Raw genomic sequence first — 22,009 nt, 5'->3', positions numbered from 1 at the left:
AGAGACAAGAAGAATAGCATGTCTCTCACTTTAAATTAAAAGTTAGAAATAGGCTGGGCATGGTGGCTCACACCTGTAATCCCAGCACTTTGGGAGGCTGAGGCATGCAGATTGCTTGAGCCTAGGAGTTCGAGACCAGCCTGGGCAACATAATGAGACCCTGCCTCTACAAAAAATACAAAAATTAGCTGAGCGTGGTGGTGTGTGCCTGTAGTTCCAGTTACTTGGGAAGCCAAGGTGGGAGGATTGCTTGAGCCCAGGAGGCGGAGCTTGCAGTGAGCTGAGATCCTGCCACTGCACTCCAGCCTGGATGACAGAGCCAGACCTGTCTCAAAAAAAAAAAAAAAAAAAAAGCTAGAAATAATTAAGCTTAGTGAGAAAGTCATGTCAAAAGCTGAGATAGGCCAAAAGCTAGGCCTCTTGTGCCAAACAGTTCACCAAGTTGTGAATGTGAAGGAAGAGTTCTTGAAGGAAATTAACAGTGCTATGCCAGTGAAACACAAGAATGATGAGAAAGTGAAATAGCCGTATTGCCGACATGGAGAAAGTTTGAGTGGTCTGTGTAGAAGGTGAACCCAGCTACAATATTCTCTTAAGCCAAAGCCTAATGCAGAGGAAGGCTCTAAGTCTCTTCACTTCTGTGAATGCTAAGAGAGGTGAGGAAGCTGCAGGAGAAAAGTTTGAGGCTTGCAGAGGTTGGTTCACGAGGTTTAAGGAAGGAATCTCCCTCCAAAACATAAAGGTGACGGGTGAAGCAGCAAGTACCAGTAGAGTGGGGCGTCTCTGAAAAGATGCCTGAAAATGTGGAACAACTTTGGAACTGGGTGACAGGCAGAGGTTGGAGAAGAAGAAGACAGGAAAATGTGGGAAAGTTTAGAACTTCCTTGAGACTTGTTGAATGGCTTTACCTAAAATGCTGATAGCGATATAGACAATAAAGACCAGGCTGAAGTGGTCTCAGATGGAAACGAGGAACTTCTTGGGAAATGAAGCAAAGGTGACTCTTGTTATGTTTTAGCAAAGAGACTGGTGGCATTTTGCTCCTGCCCTAGAGATGTGTGGAGCTTTGAACTTGAGAGAGATGATCTAGGGTATCTGGCGGAAGAAATTTCTAAGCAGCAAAGCATTCAAGAGGTGACTTGGGTGCTGTTAAAGGCATTCAGTTTTATAAGGGAAGCAGAGCATAGAAGTTCAGAAAATTTGCAGCCTGAGAATGTGACAGAAAAGAAAAGCCCGTTTTCTGAGGAGAAATTCAAGCCCGCTGCAGAAATTTGCATAAGTAACAGGGAGCCGAATGTTAATCCCCAAGACAATGGGGAAAATGTCTCCAGGGCATGTCAGAGGTCTTCATGGCAGCCCCTCCCATCACAGGCCCAAGGCCTAGGAGGAAAAAGTGGTTTCGTGGGCCAGGCCCAGGGTCCCCTTTTGTGCAGCCTAGGGACTTGGTGCCCTGTATCCCAGCCTCTCCAGCTGTGGCTGAAAGGGGGCCAACCTAAAGCTCGGGCTATGGCTTCAGAGGGTGCAAGCCTCAAGCCTTGGCAGCTTCCATGTGGTGTTGAGCCTGCCAGTGCACAGAAGTCAAGAATTGGGGTTTGGGAACCTCTGCCTAGATTTTAGAGAATGTATGGAAATACCTGCATGTCCAGGTAGAAGTTTGCTGCAGGGACACAACTCTCTCTCATGGAGAACCTCTGCTAGGGCAGGGCCGAAGGGAAATGTGGGGTTGGAGCCCCAATACAGAGTACCTGCTGGGGCACCACCTAGTGGAGCTGTGAGAAGAGGGCAACTGTCCTCCAGACTCCAAAATGGTAGATCCACCAACAGCTTGCATCATGCACCTGGAAAGGCTGTACTCAATGCCAGCCAGTTCAAGCACCCAGGAGGTTGGGCTATACCCTGCAAAGCCACAGGGGCAAGCTGCCCAAGGCCATGGGAGTCCTCCTCTTGCATCAGTGTGACCTGGATGTGAGACATGGAGTCGAAGGAGATCATTTTGGAGATTTAAGACTTGACTGACCCAGTAGATTTCAGACTTGCATGGGGCCTGTAGCCCTTTGTTTTGGCCAATTTATCCCATTTGGAATGGCTGTATTTACCTAATGCCTGTACACCCATTGTATCTATAAAGTAACTAACTTGATTTTGACTTTACAGGCATGTAGTCGGAGGGGACTTGCCTTGTCTCAGATGAGATTTTGGACGGTGGACTTTTGAGTTAATGCTGAAATAAGACTTTGGGGGACTGTTGGGAAGGCATAATTGGTTTTGAAATGTGAGGACATGAGATTTGGGAGGGGCCAGGGGCCGAATGATATGGTTTGACTGTGTCCCCACCCAAATCTCATCTTGAATTCCCATGTGTTGTGGGAGGGACTCAGCGGGAGGTGATTGAATCATGCTATTCTTGTGATAGTGAATAAGTCTCATGAGATCTGATGGTTTTGAAAAGGGGAGTTTTGTTACACAAGCTCTTTTATCTGCCACCATGTGAGATGTGCCTTTCACCTTCCACCATGATTGTGAGGCCTCCCCAGCCACGTGGAACTGTAAGGCCATTAAACCTCTTTCTTTTGTAAATTGCCCAGTCTCAGGTATGTCTTTATCAGCAGTGTGAAAATGGACTAATGCAGCATGATGGTGCATGCCTGTAGCCCCAGCTACTTGGAAAGCTAAGGTAGGAGGACTGTGTGAGTCCAGGAGGTGGAGCTTGCAGTGAGCTGAAATCGTGCCACTGCACTCCAGCCTGGGGGACAGAGCCAGACCCTGTCTCAAAAAACAAAATAAAACAAAAAAACGGAAAAAAACCCAGCCAGGCGCAGTGGCTCACACCTGTAATCCCAGCACTTTGGGAGGCCGAGGAAGGTGGATCAGCTGAGGTCAGGAGTTTGAGACCAGCCTAGCCAATGTGATGAAACCCCATCTCTACTAAAAATACAGAAATTAGCTGGGCGTGGTGGTGCATGCCTGTAATCCCTGCTACTTGGGAGGTTGAGGCAAGAGAATCGCTTGAACCTGGGAGGCGGAGGTTGCAGTGAGCTAAGATTGCGTCACTGCACTCCAGCCTGGGCGACAAGAGCAAGACTCTGTCTCAAAAAAAAAAAAAAAAAGTTGGAAATAATTAAGCTTAGTGAGGAAGGCATGTGAAGTAATTAAGCTTAGTGAGGAAGGCATGCCAAAAACTAGGCCTCTCGTGCCAAACAGTCAGAGTAGTTGTGAATGCAAAGGAAGAGTTCTTAAAGGAAATTAATAGTGCTATGCCAGTGAACACATGAATGATGAGAAAGTGAAATAGCTATATTGCCAACATGGAGAAAGTTTGAGTGGTCTGTATGGAAGATGAAACCAGCTACAACATTCTCTTAAGCCAAAGTCTAATGCAGAGCAAGGCCCTAACTCTCTTCACGTCTGTGTATGCTAAGAGAGGTGAGGAAGCTGCAGAAGAGTTTGAGGCTTACAGGGGTTGGTTATAAAGTTTAAAGAAGGAAGCTGTCTCCAAAACATAAAGGTGACAGGTGAAGCAGTAAGTGCTGATGTAGAAATTGTAGCAAGTGATCCAGAAGATCTAGCTAAGGTAATTGTTGAAGGTGGCTACACTAAACAACAGATTTTCAACGTAGATGAAACAGGTTTCTACTGGAAGAAGATGCCATCTCATAGCTAAAGAGAAGTCAATGCTTGGCTTTCAAGGACAGGCTGACTCTTGTTGGGGGCTGATAGAGCTGATGATTTTAAGTTGAAGCTAGTTCTCATTTACTGTTCTGAAAATCCTAGGGCCTTTAAGAATTTTCCTATGTCTACTCCCTGTGTGGTCTGTAAGTGGAACAACAAAGTTCAGATGAGAGCACATCTGTTGATGGCAGAGTTTAAGCCCACTGTTGAAACCTACTGCTAAGCAAAAATCTCTTTCAAAATATTACTGCTCATTGACAGTGTACCTGGTCACCCATTTTCTGCAGTGAAGATGCCCAAGATTAATGTTGTTTTCATGCCTGCCAACATCCATTCTGCAGCCCATGGGTCAAGGAGTGATTAAGACTCTCAAGTCTTATTATTTAAAGAATGCATTTTGTAAGGCTATAGCTGCCATATATAGTGATTCCTCTGACAGATCTCAGCAAAGTAAATGGAAAACCTTCTGGAAAGGAGTCACTATTGTAGATACCATTAAGAACATTTGTGATTCATGGGAGGAGGTCAAAGTATCAAACAGCAGTTTGGAAGAATTTAATTCCACCTCATGGGTGATTTTCAAACTCAAGTGGAGGAAGTAACTATAGATGTGGTGGAAATAGCAAGAGAACCAGAATTAGAAGTGGAGCCTGAAGATGGGACCGAATTACTGCAGTCTTATGATAAGACTTGAATGGATGAGGAGTTGCTTCTTACAGATGAGCAGAGAAAGTGGTTTCTTGAGATGGAATCTACTCCTGGTGAAGATGCTATGAACATTGTCAAAATGACAATAAGGATTTAGAATACTACGTAAACTTAGTTGATGCAGCAGTGTCAGGATATGAGAGTGGCCTCCAAGTTTGAAAGAATTTTTGCTGTGGACAAAATGCTATCAAACAGCATCACATGCTACAGAGAGATCTTTCATCCTACAGAGAAATCAAATAGGAAGAATCAATCAATACAGCAGACTTTATTGTTGTCTCATTTTAAGAAATTGCCCCAGCCTCCCCAGCCTTCAGCAGCCACCACCCTGATCAGTCAGCAACCATCATCATCAAGGCAAGACCCTCTACCATCAAAAAAGAGTATGACGTGCTGAAAGCCTCAGATGATCATTTGCATTTTTAGCAATAAAGTATTTTTCAAATTAAGATATGAACATTATTTCCACATAATGCTGTTGCAGATTTAAAAGGCTACAGTATAATGTAAATATAACTTTTATATATACTGGGATACAAAAAAGTTTGTGTGACTCATTTTGTTGCAATATTTGCTTTATGGAGGTAGTCTGTAACCAGGCCCATAATATCTCTGAGATATGCCTGTTTTTAAAGAAGTAATGTCTAGAAATTTTTCAGATTTGTTAAACAGCTGTAAATTCACAGATTCCAACATTTGATGGAACCCAGCAGGATAAATATAAAGAAACATGATGTCTGAAAATCTGTGACTAGAAAAAGAAAAGTTAAACAGCCAGAGAAGAAAGACATTTACGTTGGGGAACCAAAATAGAAATACTTCCTTCTTATCATAAGCAATACAATCCAGAAAACAATTGAATGCATCTTGAAAGTGTTGAAAGAAAAAAGTCGGTCTCGAATTCTATAGCCACTGAAAATATTCTTTAAAAACAAAGGTGAAATTAAGACATTTTCAGGCAAACAAAAGCTTAGAGAATTTATTGCCAACAGACCTGTATTTTTAGAAATTTTAAGGAACTTTCTAATGACACCAGATGGAAAAACAGATTTACACAAAGAAGGTAAGGGCACTGGAAGCAGTAAATATTTGAATAAATATAAAAGGCTTATTTTTTCTGTTTTGGTCTTCGTTTAAAGCAAAAATAATAACTCGCATAGTGGCGCCTATAATATACATAGAAGAAAAATTTGTTACCACAATAGCACAGAGGATAATATGGAGATGTGAAGCCCTTACATTATATGTGAAGTGGTATAATATATAAAGGTCTACTGTGGGAAGGTTAATGGTTTATGTTGTAATGCCTAGAGCAGTCATAAAAAAATAAGCCGGTAAAGAAAATGGAATACTAAAAGCTACTCAATCCAAATGAAGGCAGGAATAGAGAACGAAACAACTAATGGGAAAAATAGACAATGAAAAGGCAAGATAGTAAACTTAGGTTGGTAGGATGTAAAATGGTAGAGACACTTTGGAAAACAGTTTGACTGTTTTTCAAATGTTTATCATATCAACAGGATATAGGTAAATAGTTGTCATATTCATCCAGTGGAATACCACTTAGCCATAAAAAGAATCTAACTGCTGAGACACACAGCAATATGGGTGAATCTCAAAGACATGTTGAGTGAAAGAGCCAAACACAGGAGCATATACTGTATGATGTTTATATGAAATTCTAGAACATGCAAGACTAATCAGTATTGAGAGGAAGCAAATTGAGAGTTGTTTGAGACTTGGTGGAGGAAGTGTGTGTGTTGATTGAAAAAGGGATAAGGACATGTTTTGGAAGGATTGACTTGGTTTGTATACCAGTCTTTGTTTTCATTTGTCATAACCCATTGAATGGTGTACCCGAAAGGATGCATTTTTGTATGTAAATTATATGTCAATATATACTTAAAAAGAAAAATAAACCAGATCCTACGCTTGGCTGAGGGGCTGTGTAATAACAAAAAATAACATTACCTTATAATTGAAGGACCATCTTAACTTTGAAAGCATATTTAGAAAAAAGTTTGTAAAAATACAGAATTAAAATTAGAAGAGACCAATGAGTATTTAAAATGTAATAGACAACTCAAATTATGCTTATGCAGCTTTCCAAAAGGATAGATGAGAATGTGTTAACAGATTGCTTTGGTACTGAGAGTGATCGGAAGAGGTAGAGGGCTTAGAGAGATACTTTTTTTTTTTACTTTATGCTTTTTCAGTGCCATTTAAATTTTAAATCATAAGTATATTACATATCCCCTCAAATTAAATGAAAATGTAACAAAAATCAGACTTCATTTTAAAATAAAAATTAAAGCTGTTATATTCATCTGCTGTCAAACAAGGAAGTTTTTACTTAAAAAATTTTTAAAGCATCTGCTATAATAAAAAGGTGAGAAGAAAGCCATTCTTACATTTCAGCTTTACTTGTAGACTAGTGTATTATCTGTCAAAAGCCCTTAAAGCTTGTTTATTTTGACCCAGCAATTCAGCCTTTGTTAATGTACCCGAAGAAATTGGATGTATGGACTAAGGAAGACATCTACAAAATTATGTTTATCACGGTGTATTTCACAAAATCATAAGTACAGGTTGAACGTTGAAGAGTAAGGTCATTTGTTAAGCAAATTTGGTAGTCCATAAGGTAAAACAATATGTTGCCACATAAATGATATCATAGATAAAATATTTACATTATATTAAAAATATTTTATAAGCCAGATTATGGCATCATATAATGAGAATGACCATATAGTGTGTTATTCATAAGAGTACAATTTAAGAATGAATGGGGGAGCTGAAATAATTAAAACTATTTAATTTTCTGAGTATTTAATCACTGACAAATTAGTTTTATTTTATTGGGTATCCTGTAAAATAATTCTGCTATAAACCTATTTTCTAAAAGGAAATTATTAAAAACATACATTCTTGTATATTTATCTAAATTTGAAATTATTGGCACTTTCAGTTGACTCTTGTATGCTTTTATTAGAGAAGGTATTCTCCCTACAGTTGTTCAGAGCAAATTCTGCTTAATTTTAGGATATTCTCAATTCTAAATTTTTGCATATTAAAATGTTTAAATATATCAGACCAGATATTTTTACAAATCCCATTCTTTTGCTTTCATTCGGAATACCTTCCACAAATCTGAGATATTTTTACATTGACTTTTATTTGTAATTATTTTAAATAATCATCCAGTTTAGATGATACAGAATCATAGGGCTTCTCAATTTCATTCCATTGAAGTATACAATATAAATAAATCTAATTGAAAATAGGAGCTCCATCAAACCATTATTCCTACAAATGAAGATACTTCAACTTAAGCTTACACATTGAGTGCTTTAATTTCTTTATTCATTCTCTGCTTTTGTTGGAATGCATTTCAATATCAGCGTGTTTGCAAGCTTTGTTTCTAATAATTGTAGTTTACTGAAAGCTTTACTCCATTCTTTCAATACATTGATTAAATATATTCAACTGACTTTGAACAAAATGCAAACCAAAATATAGAAGACTCATTATCAAAACAATTTAATATGATTGTAGACCACTTAGGGTGATTTACTGTCAAGAGTTTACCAAACATTTTTAGAATCTTTCCTTTTGCTGGTGGTCAGGTAAGAGAAACATACGTTTTGCTTGCTTGTTTTTGTTTTTTGGTATGCATTGCAAATTTTTTGTTACTCAGGTTCTCTGAGTATATACGTAAATTTTAGTATCCAGACCTTTTATTTTGATCAGTTGAAAAAAAAATAACATTTGCATGAAATGATGATCCGGTTATTTTTTGGCAGCTCATCATCATTTTATAGTTGGAAATTTTGTCCTCAGCAGTGTTATATCTTGTTCTTAGGGATTTTCTTATTTTTCTGAGTTGCTAGGATATATGTAAGTATCAAATTTAGTATTTTAGATTCTTCCTGTGACACTATGTAAAAAATTTTAAAACCTTATTTAGAATTTAGTATTTTGAAAAGTGTTCCTTTTTGACTTTTGGCGAGATGTTCTTTTTATAGAGAATGGCAAACTATTGGACTTCCTAAGTTTTGTTTTTATACTTGACCACACTATAATTCATCCACTATGCTGAAACCTAGGTAATCTTTCTAAATGGTATGCTTTATTCCTTAAGTATCATGTTATAATCCTTAAAGTTATTCATGACTTTCCATCACACTTAAAGACTAAAATTTTACCATGGCCTACAAAATTATTTCATAGTCCAGATTATACGTTGCTTTTTAACCTCATCCTGTGTCATTCACTTCCCCTTACTTTCTGAACTCTAGCCAAACTATCCTCCTTCCTTTCCCTCAAGGCCATTACATTTGCTGTTTCCCTTACTGGGAATTCTGTTCTTTCAGATCTTTTCATTAGTGGCTCCTCATCATTCAGGTCTCAGTTCAAATCATATCATTTTAGAAACATTTTCTCTGAACATAATATGTAAAAAGCCTTTTTTTCTAACTCACTTTCTATCCCTAGTACTCAACATTCTATTTTTCCTTTTTAATTTTCTTCACAGCAACTATCACTATTTAAAATGATCTTATTTATTGTAGGAGCAGGAATAGTATATGTCAGATTCACCACTCTCTCACAGCATAGTAAACACTTATATTTGTGAAATGAATTACTGTCTTATGTAGTTACTATATCCATATTTATTCTCTGATTCTCACTTCTAGCTATAAAATATCCTAGTGGTATTTGCCTTCCATATTTTCAGACAGTTTAAAAATAGCACCAAACAATGAAGGAACTTTAAGCAAGGTTGTGATATGTTCTTACATCTATTTTAATGTTCTCTAAACACAAATAAAAATAACATATTGAATTGACAGAATACAAGTGAATATAAGATGAGAAATATTTTTTTATATATATATATATATATATATATTTTTTTTTTTTGAGACAGAGTTTCGCTCTTGTTGCCCAAACTAGAATGCAATGGCACAATCTTGGTTCACTGCCACCTCCGCCTTCTGGGTTTAAGCGATTCTCCTGCCTCAGCCTCCTGAGTAGCTGGGATTACAGTGCCTGCCACCATGTCTGGCTAAGTTTTTGTATTTTTAGTAGAAATGGGGTTTCACCATGTTAGCCAGGCTGGTCTTGAACTCCTAACCTCAGGTAATCTGCCCGCCTCGGCCTCCTGAAGTGCTGGGATTACTGGCGTGAGCCACCGCGCCTGGCAAAAATATTTATATTTATACTTCTCCCAAAAAATAAGACAAGATCCTAGAGAATGGTCTAGAGTTCTTGTAGGAATAATCCAGGAACTCTGCTGCTTGAATCATCTAGACTTCCAGTTCCAACAATGAAATACCTTTTATCAGACTACCCTTCTACCAAAAGCAGTCATGAAAGCTAGACAAAATATATAAAACCAAATGGTTTGAAGACACTGAAATGCAGTTAACTCAGGTAGAACTTGAGGGGCTATGATCCTAAGGTCATCGCCATATAAACATTGGCTTTTTCCCTGAGGATATGTTCTAAATCATGTTCAGAGCAATAGAGGCCATATCTAAAGTGGCAGTCATTTCGGGCAGAGGAGACAATGGTAAGGCCCCAGAGCTGCTAAAATGACTGAAACATAGGGACAAAATCTCATATAGAAAGAAATTGCAGAGGAAAAGCCCAAAATTTATGGACAAATTTCCCTCAAGTCATTGGTGATTCCATAACTACATATATGGCGCAAGCAAGACTCAAAGAAACCCAGCAGAAAATAGCAGAAGAAATTAAAGGGCTAAGGACAAAATTTAACAGCCACATGCTAGTGGGGAAACAGAGGTTAGGCTGCTTAGGTGCCCTTGGTAAATACCCCTGGCTTCCAGCTGAAATTCCCAGGGCCATTTCTGGAAGTTGGGGTAAAAATGGAAATGGACTATTTTTAACAAAACCTAAAACACAATGTAATCTGCGTTTACTCAGTCTGTGTTCAGAAGAAATTTAACCTTTTTAGAAGATAATGTCATTCAAAGCCTCTACAATTTTTCATTTATGTAGTCTGGCTTCAGATAAAAAATTACTAGACAGATTAAAAAAAGAAAATGCAAGAGCATATTCTAGAGATTATATCTGCACAAATGAAATGTTTATGAGATTATTCACTGAAAAATGTTCATGATAACAAAATATTGGAAATAGCCCAAGGGACCATCAATAGGGAATTTATTAAGTTGTGTATATTTATGTAATATATTAATTTTCACACAGGCACTATCATCATTTGGTGCAAGCCAGTTCTTTATTGTATGATACTGTCCCGATCATTCACTACAGAGCAGTTTGTAACTTTGGACCTGGCACAATAAGTGGAGGTTGCACATTCAAGTTTTGAGACAACTCAAAATGCTCCCACACATTTTCATGTGCCTCTAGGGTGGGGCATTCCACTTGAGAATCATTAATATTATGGAATTCTGTACAACTGTAAAAAAAAAAAACTGAGAAAGCTGTTTGTGAACTGATATGGAAAGACCACCAACTTGCTATGTTTTGTTTAAGAAAGGAGGACAATGAGAATATATATTTGGATTGCCTACATTTGCATAAAACATTCTGTAGTAATATGTAAGAAACGAATGAAAGTGATTTTCTGTGGAGCCTGATGAGGTGAATGGAGATGAGAATGGGTGAAATGTATTTACTGGATTTAAAAACTACTGTTTTAATTTTTAGAACATGGATTTATTACCTATTTAAATTTTTAATACAATTTTAGATATAAATAAGCTATTGTGTCAGATATAATAATTTATAAGAGATCTATTTAAAATTTACATATTCATTAAACAAATGTTTTGGTCTTTTCCCAATCCTGTCTCCTTTTACTTTTCCTTTTCATTCAGTGGAGTAGGGCGAAACTGGGGCTGGGCATCTGCAGGTAGCAGCATTCTGGCTGAATTTGGTACACTACATATGGAGTTCATCCACCTCAGCTACTTGACAGGGGACCTGACTTACTACAAAAAGGTTTGTTTTCTTGCCTTCTATTCTTTGTTATAAAGAGTCCTTTAAGATTGGCCCAAAGATTTGATTAATGCTTAAAAGGTTTGCCTTTCTAGATACATGTTTATTAGGGCTGTAGCCTTTATTTTTTCTTTTGAAGTTACTCAAAGAAATGTCCTTTCTATTTAGAACATATTTAAAATATGTATTGTTATTTGAGAAGTTATAACCACTATTACATTTTTCAAAAATTTCATTGCTATTTTTATGCAGCATTGTGCTGCAGTACCTACCCAGCCTGGTAAGACAAGAAAAACAAAATAACCAGATGTTTAAGAATTGAAAAGGAAGAAAGAAAACAGTAGTTATTCACAGATTACGTGATTATTGACCTAAGATATTAAGACAGTCTATATTTAAATTACTAGAAATAAGAGTTTAATATGTTTTTTAAATAGATGATCAATATGGATGTTAAAAATCAGTAGCATTTCTCTACACCAGCTACAAAAGGCAAGAAAATGTCATTTTGCAAAAAGATATCTTACGTAATAGAACAAAAGTATATATGTTTCCTACAAATAAATCTAACAAAAGATAAAGTTCAAATTTTTACTCAGCCATGGAAAAGAATGAAATCCTTTCATTTGCAGCAATATGGGTGGAACTGCTGGAGGACGTTATGTTAAGTGAAATAAGCCAAGCTTAGAAAGACACGTATTATGTGTTCTCATTCATATGTGGGAGCTAAAATAAATTGATCTCACGGAGGTAGAGAATAGAATGGTGGTTATCAGAGGCTTGGAAGGGTAGTGAGGAGAGAAGGATAAAAAGGGGTTGGTTAGTGGGTACAAAAGTACGGTTACATAGAATGAATAAGGTAGCACAATAGAGTGACTATAACAATGATTTGTTGTATATTTCAAAATAGCTAGAAGAGAAGATGTAGAATGTTTCCAACAGAAGAAATGATAAATGTTTGAAGTGATGGATGTTTCAGTTACTCAAGTTTTATCATTACACATTATATGCTAGTATCAAAATATATACAACTCTTTCATATCCATAAAAATTAAAAATAAAAATTTAAAAATACAAAACTTTATTAAATGATATTGAAGAGGATATAAATAAATGGAGAGATATCATATTTATGTATAAGTAAACAATATCATAAAAATTTCAGTCATCCCCAAATTGATGTGTAGCATAAATTCAGTGCCAGTAAAATCTCTAATGGCCTTTTTCCTCCCAATGGAACTCGAAAAGACACTTCTAGAATTTATACAGTAAAGAAACATTCTAGACACTTGTGAGGAAAAACACACTGGCTGGATTTGAATTGCCCAGTTATCAACATTGACAGTATAGTATTTGTTAATAGGGACAAACAGACTGACAAACAGAATAGATAGCTCTTAAACAGACCTACATATATGTAGAAACTTGTTTTAACAAGTGTCGCACTGTGGATTATAATAGTTAATTCCAGGAATATTAAAGGCTTAACTTTAAAATATAAAACCCTGACACTTTGAGAATAAAAAATATATGCCCTTGGGGGTAAAGAAGGATTTTTGCAATGGGAAACAAAAAATATTACCTAGTAAAAATACCCTATAACCCAGCAATTCCATTATTTGGTATGTACATTTACATTATATACATAGAAGCATTGTTTATATTGGCAATTTATATAATAAAATACAAAATAGTAGTAAAAAATGAATTATGTTTGTATCTGTTAGTTAAAAGAATATGATACAATTTTTATAAAGTTCAAAACAAAGCTGAACAGTATATTGGTTGGGGATTCAAAATGGTTTTGATAAATTGTTGAAGTAAAAATAATATATAGAGATGAATCTCTAAATTAAATGTTTTATTTGGAAGCACAGAACTCCAATTCAGGGCATACACACAGAGTAGGGTGGTTGGTCCTCAGTACATCCGGAGAACAAAGAGAAGGTTGGAAGTTTAGAGAAATGTTATGTATAGTTTTGAAAGGAAATATGTTGACACGAGTAAAGCTTCTAGAAGCTGTCTGGCTCTGATTGGTGATGGCAGTAGATAAAACTATAGTCTTAGGGTTATAGCAGCTGAGCTTGTGGAAAACGTAATTTTTGGAGCTGGTGTTATGTGCCTCAGGTGATTTTCTGCTGGGCCCCTTGACTCTGATTTAGTTGGGTATGACAAGAATGACCCAATTCGTATAATTTGCTTTCACAAAGTCAAGATAATGACAAATATGAAACTCAAGACTACAGATACATCTGGGATATAGGCAGTAGTATGTGAATGGGCAGTGGTAAACAGACCATCAAAGGTGTTCGTAGTGTTGTATTTCTTAAATTGAGATGTGAGTAGAGTTGAGATATATATGTATATTCCTTTCTGTGTATGAAGTACTTCATCAACAGAGAAGAATTTCCAGGAAAATGGAACTAGATGACAGAATTTTCCCTGTCCTGACTAAATAAATAATAAAAATTAAATATTTTTATATTAATTATACTAATAAAAATTAATTTTTATATCAATTATATTAATAAAAATATTAAAGAGTAAAAATTCATCAAAGGCAATAAAAGAAGGAAAAGATGTAACTTCATGTCGTATTTGATAACCAAAATAAAAAAACAAAAACAAAAAGATTTCTGATTTCTGGAATGAGACATAAGTCTGCTTCCTACCCTATCCTGAAACCTTTCTGGGAAAAGAGAGTCAACCAACTCCTTGTATTCCCTATCTGTCTTGCCAGGGAGACCAGTGCCCAGAGCGTCAAATATGTAATTGCCTACAGCTCCAGCAGAGTTCTCACCTCTCATCCTTCTTGAACACATAGGCTTCAAGTGATCAAGTAGAAGTATACTAGTATTCCAGCTCTCAAATTGTATCCAGGAAGGGAGAAACACACACATACACACACACACACGAGGAACTCAAGGAGAAATCAACAAAAGTTCAGGTCAGAACTGACCCTGGTAAATGTGAACAAGATAAAACAGAAAGCATGGCAATTGTGCAAACATACTGCTAGAAACAAAAGCAGAGTGGTATATAGCATGTAAAAGACTGATAAAGAATCCAGTTTCAAATTTTAAAAACAGTAAAAAAAAAAGTCACCATGAGTAATTCATACTATAATAGAAATTAAATTTAACAGAGTTAGAACTCAGAACCAAAATAAAACAATAAAGTGATACAAAAATATTGTGGAGCTAAAGAAACAAGCTGAGACCTAAAATGATGTATCCTCATAGCTAATGGAAAACAACAAAGAACTCGTTGCACATAGTTAAAAACTGAATTACTTACATGGAATAAAAGCAAGAGATAGTCATAGTCAAAACAAAGGAAAAGCAGAGATTAAAAAGATAATAAATTTGTAAAATAAACATAATTTAATGTATGGGCCTTCCTAAGTAGAAGAGCTAAATCATAGGAATTAACCTAAAAGCTGTAAGAAGAAGAAAAACTGCTGGGCACAGTGGTTCACACCTGTAGTCCCAGCACTTTGGGAGGCCGAGGTGGGTGGATTGCTTGAGCTCAGGAATTTGAGACAAGCCTGGGCAACATGGTGAAACCACTTCTCTACCAAAAATTAGCCATGTGTGGTGGGGCGTGCCTGTACTCCCCAGCTACTCGGGAGGCTGAGTGAGGTAGGAGGATCACTCAAGCCTGGGAAGCGGAGGTTGCAATGAACTGAGATCGAGCCATTGCATTCCAGCCTGGGTGACAGAGCAAGACGCTGTCAAAAAAAAAAAAAAAAAAAAAAAAAGAAACAGAACACTGCAAATTCCGTTTCTAACAAAATTAAGGGATACTTGATACTTCGTAACACCAAATAGGAAGAAAAGTAGGCATATAAGCAGTAAAGATCAGAGAGAGGTTTGGTATAAACGGAAGAGAGGATGTTTGGGTCTGCAGACTGAAAAATACAAAGCCAGTAGAGCACAGTTCTCTAAATTAAATGTTGTAACTTGACATACAAAACTCAAATTCTCATGAGCAGCAATGAGAACAGGATCACAGGCTAATGGTGAGTACTTCTTTGCACCTTACTAGATATAATGTGTTGAGAAGCTGGAAAAACAGAATTGAGTAAGGATTCTCACAGACAAGCTGTTTGCGCCTGCAGACTTTGGTGAGGGAAGGGAATGAATGACAGATTCACTATTGTGAGCAGTGCTGCATTTCCAATCTCAAGTGGCTGGGGAGAAGCAAAGTCTAAAAAAAACATATTTATGTCTGGACTCTTACCTTGTGTTTTATGTCAAAACTTTCATTCAGGAAAATAGTATGAGTAATTTGTTAAAAAAGAACAGGTACCGAATTTATACAAAGGTATTACCAGAAAAAAGGAAAAGGAGGGAAAATTGTGGGCACAAAATACGTAAAAGAGCAATTGAAAATTCCAAGCAAATATCACCATGAGAGAAAACATAATAAAGCCTTCATCTCTGTAGAACAAGTATATAAACAGAGATACAAGAGCTCAGAGACAATAAGATGTGATATCAGTAACAAAGTATAAGAAGAAATAGTTATCAACAAAATGAAGGCCAAAATGGAAACAATACAAAGAAAAACAGTGTTCAAAATGTAAGGAGCTTAGAAGACAAAATTGAGAAAAGCTAGTAAATGTGTGGAAATAAAAGGAGACAGAAAGAAAATGATAGATAAGGAAGAAATAATTGAATAGTATACAGTTTTTGGATGACAGAAGAGTTAATTTTCTCACCTTTTATAACATCATTCAGAACTATCTAAAAAGTGGTCTATGGAATTTTTCAGATTGAGATTGTTATACATAGTGTTGGTCTCAAATGTGAAAGAACACAGGGAATATAGACAGCATCCCTGAGTCCATTCCTAAAACTACTTAAAGACAAAATCCAGCCAAATGAATGACGATGGGAAACCTTGTGGCAGAAGAATTAATATTGTACTCAAGTTCAGAAAAGTGAAGTATATATCAGGTCCTCTGAAAAAGAAAGTTTTCCCAAGTCATTTATACCAGCCAGGTTATTCATCAAATGTAATGACAATATTCTCAAACAAATAAGAGTACCTACAAGGAACATAACACCTCCTCCCACCTCCAGGGGCCCCCTTAAAAGCACTTACAAAGTTCACCCAATCTAGAGTTGAATCAAAATAAATCCCTAGGAAAGTCTCCAGCTTCTTAATATATTTCATGATTTTTCTTTCCCCCTTACCTTCAGGGAGATATTTTAAAATTTGGAATTTCAAGAACTTAAAGCTATCTATTGTGGGAACAATATTTAAAGTTCAGCAGTTTGTTTTACTTCATTTACTTTTTGATCTGTTCAATTCAAATTAATACTTTTCAAAATACAATGGCATTTTATGATTCAATTCCTGTGAAGTTATTTCTGTTCTTATATTTGAATATATATGTGTTGACTGTGTCTGGAATGATGTTTAAAATAACTGATGTTTCAGATGGTATTTCTAGGTAGTAGCATGTTGAGATTTAAAATGGTTTCTATCTGTGCTGTTTTCTCTGTATTATTTTTATTAATTGCTTGATTTTAAAATAATGAACACATATCATCTTATAAAAATGAGTCATTTAAGAAATAGAAGGCGTTCCTGACTTCCCCCCACCCCTCCAACACACACACAAAGGCAGGGAATAGATGTAGATTCTGAGTAAGAAAAAACACAAAGCCTACATTAAAACCAAGCCTTGATGACACTTATTTTTATTAATTGCATTCTTAATTTTATTTTACTCAGGTTATGCACATTCGGAAACTACTTCAGAAAATGGATCGTCCAAATGGTCTTTATCCAAATTATTTGAACCCCAGAACAGGGCGCTGGGGTCAGTGTAAGTATTCTAGTATACCTGAGGCTTTCTTAAAAAATTATTTGTCTGAAAACTCTTTGCTTGATGTTGTAAAAAGTACACTACGTGGAGTTAGAAACCCTCAGTGTCTAACCTTGTGGTCTGCTGGTGCTGTTCTTAGGCATGTTTCGGATCTCTCTTAGCTTCAGTTTTCCCACTTATAAAATGGAAATGTTAATAACATGTCTTCTAAGAGTATTTTATTTCCTGTATTGCTAAAATATAGTGTGGCAGTTTGAAGGTTGTACTTGAAAACTCTTATTAATAAATTATATCTTCATGTAAATAAAAGCACTGCTTAGGAGAGGGAGGTAGAGGAGGAGTATAAAAAACAAACGAGTATTTACTAGAAGGGGGGCAGTTGTTCTTGGATAAGCCATGTCTATTCATTCATTTTAGAAGAGGGCATCCTGGCCTTCATTATTTACCAGTCTCTGTGCTAAGTTCTTAGAAGAGATTGAGATGGAGAAAGAACATAGGGCTTGGCCTGAATTCACAGGCTGGCAGGATAGGCTGACACATAAATGTTACTGTACAGGAAGGAACCAATTGTTATATGAAACTGTGGTAAAAATGATTCCTTCTGCCTGAGGGGAAAGTATTTTGTTTAGGGAGAGGGTAATTTTTCTTATTAGAGCTCATTTATTTTTGAAGGAATTGATTTTTAAAAGTAACAACTAATATTTATGTGGAAATGTGGAACTTACAGAATTTTAGTAATTGTAGGTTTATCGATGCTATTCTCTTTTAAAAGTTAGGAAAACAAAAACAAATAATAGAGATTGCAACTTTGCCGCTAATAAAACATGATTCAGTTATTTTTGAGACTAATAAAATCGTAAGTAGTAAATAAGAGACAAAAGTAACGATCATTTAATTTTAGTATTGAAAACACTGCTGATTCTGCCAGTAAGAAAATAAGCTGGTGTGAGTACCAAGAATAGGAAAACATTTGCCCTGGAATTGTCTTTTTGTTCCTTTCTAGAAAATTGTCTTTTATTTTATGAAAGGAAAGCAGATAGGTCCATATAATTATGTCTTTCATGGATCTGGGAATAGATGTCAATCTTCTTTGACTCTTTTTATACTTACTTTTCCTGTTTCCTGAAATTATTTACATATGACTCATTTTTCTCTTTATTTTGAAGAAGATGAAAGCTCTAATGCCTAGACTGAGTGGGAATGATATTTTCTGGAAAAACAAAACCCTGAGAGCTGCATTTCTAAAATGTAAAAACGTAGTTTTCTTGTTTCAGATAAGAGTGACTGGATTGGATGTCTACTTAGTAATTTGGATGAATTCTATCATAAATCTTTACCCCTGTGAGTTGTATTGAGATTTGAGAATATTATGATAATATAATGATATAATAATATATATGAAAAATTATGCTCAGTTCCTGTCTTAGACTATATGCCAGTGTATATTCTATATGGTATTACTATTTAAATGTAAAAGATGAAATCATAAAAGTACTAAAAAAAGAGTTGAATATATAATCAGGAAAGCCTTTTCTAAGCATGTCACGTAAAACAGAAACTACAAAAAAAGATGTCAGTTTTCCTGTATATTATTGTTAACCTCTGTATTAGTCTGTTCTCGTGCTGCTATAAAGAACTGCCTGAGACTGGGTAATTTATAAAGGATAGAGGTTTAATTGACTCACAGTTCCACAGGGCTGGGGAAGCCTCAGGAAACTTACAATCGTGGCAGAAGGGGAAGCAAACACATCCTTCTTCACATGGTGGCAGGAAGGAGAAGTGCCAAGCAAGGCGGGGAGAAGCCCCTTATAAAACCATCAGATCTTGTGAGAACTCACTCACTATCAAGAGAACAGCATGGGGGTAACATCTTCCTGTACCCACTCTCCAGAGTGTATATATTTGTATGCTTTTTGAGCCAGCAACTCGTTTTCAGCAATTTATTCCAGATAAATTTTCAGAGCTATATATTAAAGTTTATTTACAATAATCTTGGGGTTGTTTATAATAGGGATAATTTGGAAGCAATCTAAAGCAGTTCTGTTGAACAGAACTTTCTGTAATGAGGAAAAGATTCTATTATCTGTATTATCCAATACAGTAGTCACTAGCCACATGTGACCATTGAGCACTTGAAATGTTGCTAGTATGGTTGTGGAATTACATATTAAATTTTAATTTAATTAACTTACATTTAATTAGCTACTTGTAGCTAGTGCTTCTACATTGGACAGGGCAGTTTTTAAACGTCTTGTAATAGGGATTTGGTTAAATACATTTTGGCCTGTCCAGATATAGTATACTATGCAGCCATTAAAAGTTATATTTTAGAATACCTGACATAGATAAATATGACATATCTAGAAAGATATTTAGAAAAGGAGAGGAAACACTATAGAAATAGAAACCAAAGTGTTATGTGTGGTTTTCTCTGAATTTGTGTTTTTATTTTCTCCTTTTCATTTACTGTTACTATCCAGATTTGATTAGGAACATCTATTACTTTTGATGTTAGTTAAAAACATTTTTAAATAAAAAGAGAATCCCATTTTCCATGCCAGTATAAGGATACTCAAAAAAGTAAATCACAGTTTGAGAATTGCCAGCCTTAAAATGATCAAAAGTAGAGCATTGATGACATGGAGGCAGGAGAGTCACTTGAACCCAGGAGTTGGAGGTTGCAGTGAGCCGAGATTGCGCCACGCGCCACTGCACTCCAGCCTGGGTGACAGAGCGAGACCCTCTCTCAAAAAACAAAACAAAAGAAAACCAAATCCAAAAAACGAAACTGTTTCTCTTCAACGTTGTGTTGAGAAAACTGGATAGCCACGTGAAAAATAATGAAGTTGAACCCTTACTCTATATTATCTACAAAAATTAACTCAAAACAGATCAAAGACTCTAAATTTGAGAACCAAAACTGTAAAACTCTTAGAAGAAAACATAGGGGCAAATCTTCATGACCTTTGATTTGACACTGGATTCTTCAATATGACACCAAAGGCACAGGTAACAATACAAAAATAAAAGATAAATTGGATTTGATTAAAATTGAAAATTTTTGTACATCAAAGGATACTGTCTATGAGAAAGAAAGACGACCCACAGAATGAGAGAAAATATTTGCAAATCACATGTCTTATAAGGGTCTATACACAGAATATATAAAGAACTCCTACAACTCAATAACAAGGCAAACTACCTACAACTCAACAACAGAAGGCGAACTACCAAATTAAATAATGGGTGAGGACTTGAATAGTCATTTCTGCAAAGAAGATATGCAAATGGAAAATAAGTACATGAAAAAGATGGTTAACATTAAAATACAAATAAACTCACTGAGTTACCAACCACTTCACAGCTACTAGGAAGACTGTAATCAAAAGGATGAAAAATAAGCATTGGCAAGGATGTGGAGAAATTGGAACCCTTGTACACTGCTAGTAGGAATGTAAAATGGTGTAGCTGCTGTGAAAACCTAGCAGTTCCTTAAAAAGTTAAACATAGAATTACCGTATGACCGAGCACTTCATCTCCTCTGTATATACCCAGAAGATTTGAAAACAGAGACTCAAACAGATACTTGTAGCCCAGTGTTCGTTACATTATTTATGATATCCAAAAGGAGAAAGTAACTCAAATGTCCAACAGATGAACGGGTAAACAATATGTGAGTATAAACATACAATGGACTATTACTAAGCCATAAAAAGGAATGGAGTTCTGATACATGTTATAATATAAACAAACCTTGAAAACATTATGCTAATCAACAAAAGCTAGTCACAAAAGGACAAATATTGTATGATTCCGCTTATATCAAATATCTACAGTTGTCAAATTCATAGAGACAGAAAGTAGAGTAGAGTTGACCAGAAGCTTTGAATGAGAAGAAAGTGGAGAAGAAAATGGAGAGTTATTGCTAGAGTTTCTATTTGCAGTAATGAAAATTTTTGGAAATAGGTAGTGGTGATGGTTTTACAGCACTGTGAATATAATTAATGCTGCTGAATAGTACACTTTCAAAATAGTTAAAATGGCAACTTTTGTGTTATATACATTTCATCACAATAAAATTTACAACAAAAAAGATAACTTTTATTCCTCTGTTTTTTCCTCACAAAATAAATTCAAATTACTTTATAATATATTCACTCTCGGCAGTTTTTAATTTCGATGTTATAGAAAGAGCTATTCACTGGTTATTTTGGCAGATCTTTAAAATCCTAGCGAGCTGCCCTCATATCCTTTTAGCAGCTGTAGTCCTTACAAAATTGTCCAATTTGTTCCTTTTAATGTTTTTGTATATTTTATATCAGCCTCTGAAAAGTATATCAAATTTTATTATTATCTTTGAGCTATATACATCTGTCATATTTATAAATAGTCTGCAAAACAAACATTTAATTGAACTGAAATTTAACAATTCAGCTTTGGCTAACTGTATTATAATTAGAGTAATGATAATGTCTGTGACATGCACATAGCAATCACAGAGAATAATTACTGGTAATTACCTTCAGGAAAAGTACTTGGCAACAGATGTAAAAGAATATAGCAAGAAACCTAGATTTAAAGGCAAATTACTAGTTTTTTTTTCTTTTCTAAAACTTTTTTTTTTTTTGCTAGTTTTCTAAGCACAATACTTAGCCTATGTCATTTAATGATTAAAGTGAAGAAAATATAGGAAATCAGTCATTACTGATTCATTGTTTTATATTACTAAGTTTATAATTGTGGAAAAAAACAAGAATGGACATGTTATTCCCCTTTGAGTTAGAAAATGAATTGTCTTGCTTA

The 22,009-nt window shown here is 35.6% G+C and overlaps 1 protein-coding gene across 1 annotated transcript in view; it reads left to right on the top strand.

Annotated features, from left to right (window-relative positions):
* The window catches only part of MAN1A2 (mannosidase alpha class 1A member 2), a 167,766-nt gene that overhangs the window by 81,449 nt on the left and 64,308 nt on the right, over positions 1-22,009 (top strand). Inside the window, exons 7-8 of the mRNA XM_009245736.4 lie at positions 11,247-11,370; positions 17,113-17,206. Of these exons, the coding sequence (XP_009244011.1) occupies positions 11,247-11,370; positions 17,113-17,206 (218 nt within the window). The remainder of the gene's footprint in view (positions 1-11,246; positions 11,371-17,112; positions 17,207-22,009) is intronic.

The sequence above is a fragment of the Pongo abelii genome, chromosome 1 (genome assembly GCF_028885655.2).
Source record: "Pongo abelii isolate AG06213 chromosome 1, NHGRI_mPonAbe1-v2.0_pri, whole genome shotgun sequence".
Taxonomy (NCBI): domain Eukaryota; kingdom Metazoa; phylum Chordata; class Mammalia; order Primates; family Hominidae; genus Pongo; species Pongo abelii.
This window is presented reverse-complemented; position numbering and strand designations above follow the sequence as displayed.